This window comes from Galeopterus variegatus, unplaced genomic scaffold, assembly GCF_000696425.1.
Source record: "Galeopterus variegatus unplaced genomic scaffold, G_variegatus-3.0.2 Scaffold14449, whole genome shotgun sequence".
Taxonomy (NCBI): domain Eukaryota; kingdom Metazoa; phylum Chordata; class Mammalia; order Dermoptera; family Cynocephalidae; genus Galeopterus; species Galeopterus variegatus.
Window position 1 is genome coordinate 1,342 of NW_007740560.1, and position 1,606 is coordinate 2,947.

The following is a 1,606-nucleotide window of genomic DNA, read 5'->3' on the forward strand; positions in this document are numbered from 1 at the left end:
AATTTTCTGTAAATCTAAAACTGTTCTAAAATAAAAAGTTTATTTTTAACAAATTGAGAAATGTTATATGCATACTGGAAATTGAGAAGGGTGATATCCAAATTTATTTATTTAATTCACGTATTCTGCCTTTGGGCCGTGGTGTGGGTTTGCAGCCCAGCACCATGACACCTTGTGTTTCTGGCTTCCTGAGACACGTGAGACCTCGAGGAAATCCTCTCTGTGACACCATGAGAACTAAGAGTCCGACAATCCCCAATGTCTTGAACGCTTCATAAACCCTAGGATTGGTGGCACTGTTGAGCAGAGCACTACCCTAGGCCTTTGGTACCTAAGAGGTGGCCACAGATATGAGAAATGAATGTTGGATGTCAAAGAATAAAGTCGTTGGGTATTCTGATGAAGGCAGATGTCTTCATTTATTTGACTGTGGACGTTTCCAAAAGCAATAGTCAAGAAAAGGATGGAAATGGGGCAGTAGTAATACCCAAAGAAAAGTTCTGGAAGACATCAAGCTCTCCCCAGGCGTACTGGAACACAGAGCAAGAAAAACTGAAAGCACGATATAATCCTACTCTGAGCACGTTGGTCAAACCAGACAGGGGAAGTATATTTTTCCAATATAAGCCATCTGAGTTACTGTGAACCTTACCTTAGGGGTCACATCAGTTGTCACAGGCTTTAACGATTTGCCGAACATATTTAAAGACTTTCTGCTGTATTTGAGATGTTGAAATTATTCACTGCTTAAACAAGGTAAGTGTGCAAAGAAACACTTCTTATTGGTGGTAATCAAGTCCCTCACTCCACATTTCTCCAGAAGTCAAGAATTTCAGGAATCCTGCGGCAGAGGAACCAATGTGGCAAACTAGATAGTGGTGTGAGTCTTCTTGCTGGGCCAGAAACCCCCAGAGGACACCCACCCCAACCTTTCAGACATGCTGAAGTTTGAGAGTGAGAAGCACCAGATCATTCTTCTTTGGAACTACAAGGACACTTTCTTCAACTTGTCTCTGAAGGAGGTGCTGTTTCTAAGGTGGGTGAGCACTTTCTGCCCATACACCAAGTTTGTCTTCAAGGGTGATGATGATGTTTTTGTGAACACCCATCAAATCCTCAATTACTTGAACAGCTTATCCAAGAAAAAGCCAAAGATTTGTTTATAGGTGATGTGACCCACAATGCTGGACTTCACCAGGATAAGAAACTGCAGTACTATATCCCAGAAGTTGTTTACTCTGGTGTCTACCCACCTTATGCAGGGGGAGGTAGACTCCTCTACTCTGCACCTGGCCCTGAGGCTGTACAGTACAACTGACCAGGTCCATCTCTACCCCACTGACGATGTTTATATTGGAATGTGTCTTCAGAAACTTGGCCTCATTCCAGGGAAACATAAAGGCTTCAGGACATTTGATATCGAGAAGAAAAACAAGAATAACATTTGTTCCTATGTAGATCTGATGTTAATTCATAGAAAACCTGAAGAGATGGTTGATATTTCATCTTGGTTGCAAAATGCTCATTTAAGATGCTAAAATATATACAAACTAAAGTTTGCATAGAAAGGCATATCTTGAATAGTTCCCATGTTGGGTCCTCACAT

General features: G+C 41.5%; 1 protein-coding gene across 1 annotated transcript in view; it reads left to right on the forward strand.

Annotated features, from left to right (window-relative positions):
- Positions 1-357: 357 nt before the first annotated feature.
- LOC103581970 (nucleoside diphosphate kinase 7-like) overlaps positions 358-1,606 on the forward strand; it is a gene marked incomplete at its 3' end in the record, with an annotated part of 14,394 nt that continues 13,145 nt past the window's right edge. The window contains exons 1-2 of the mRNA XM_008563665.1: positions 358-607; positions 963-1,036. Coding sequence (XP_008561887.1) covers positions 358-607; positions 963-1,036 — 324 coding nt within the window. The remainder of the gene's footprint in view (positions 608-962; positions 1,037-1,606) is intronic.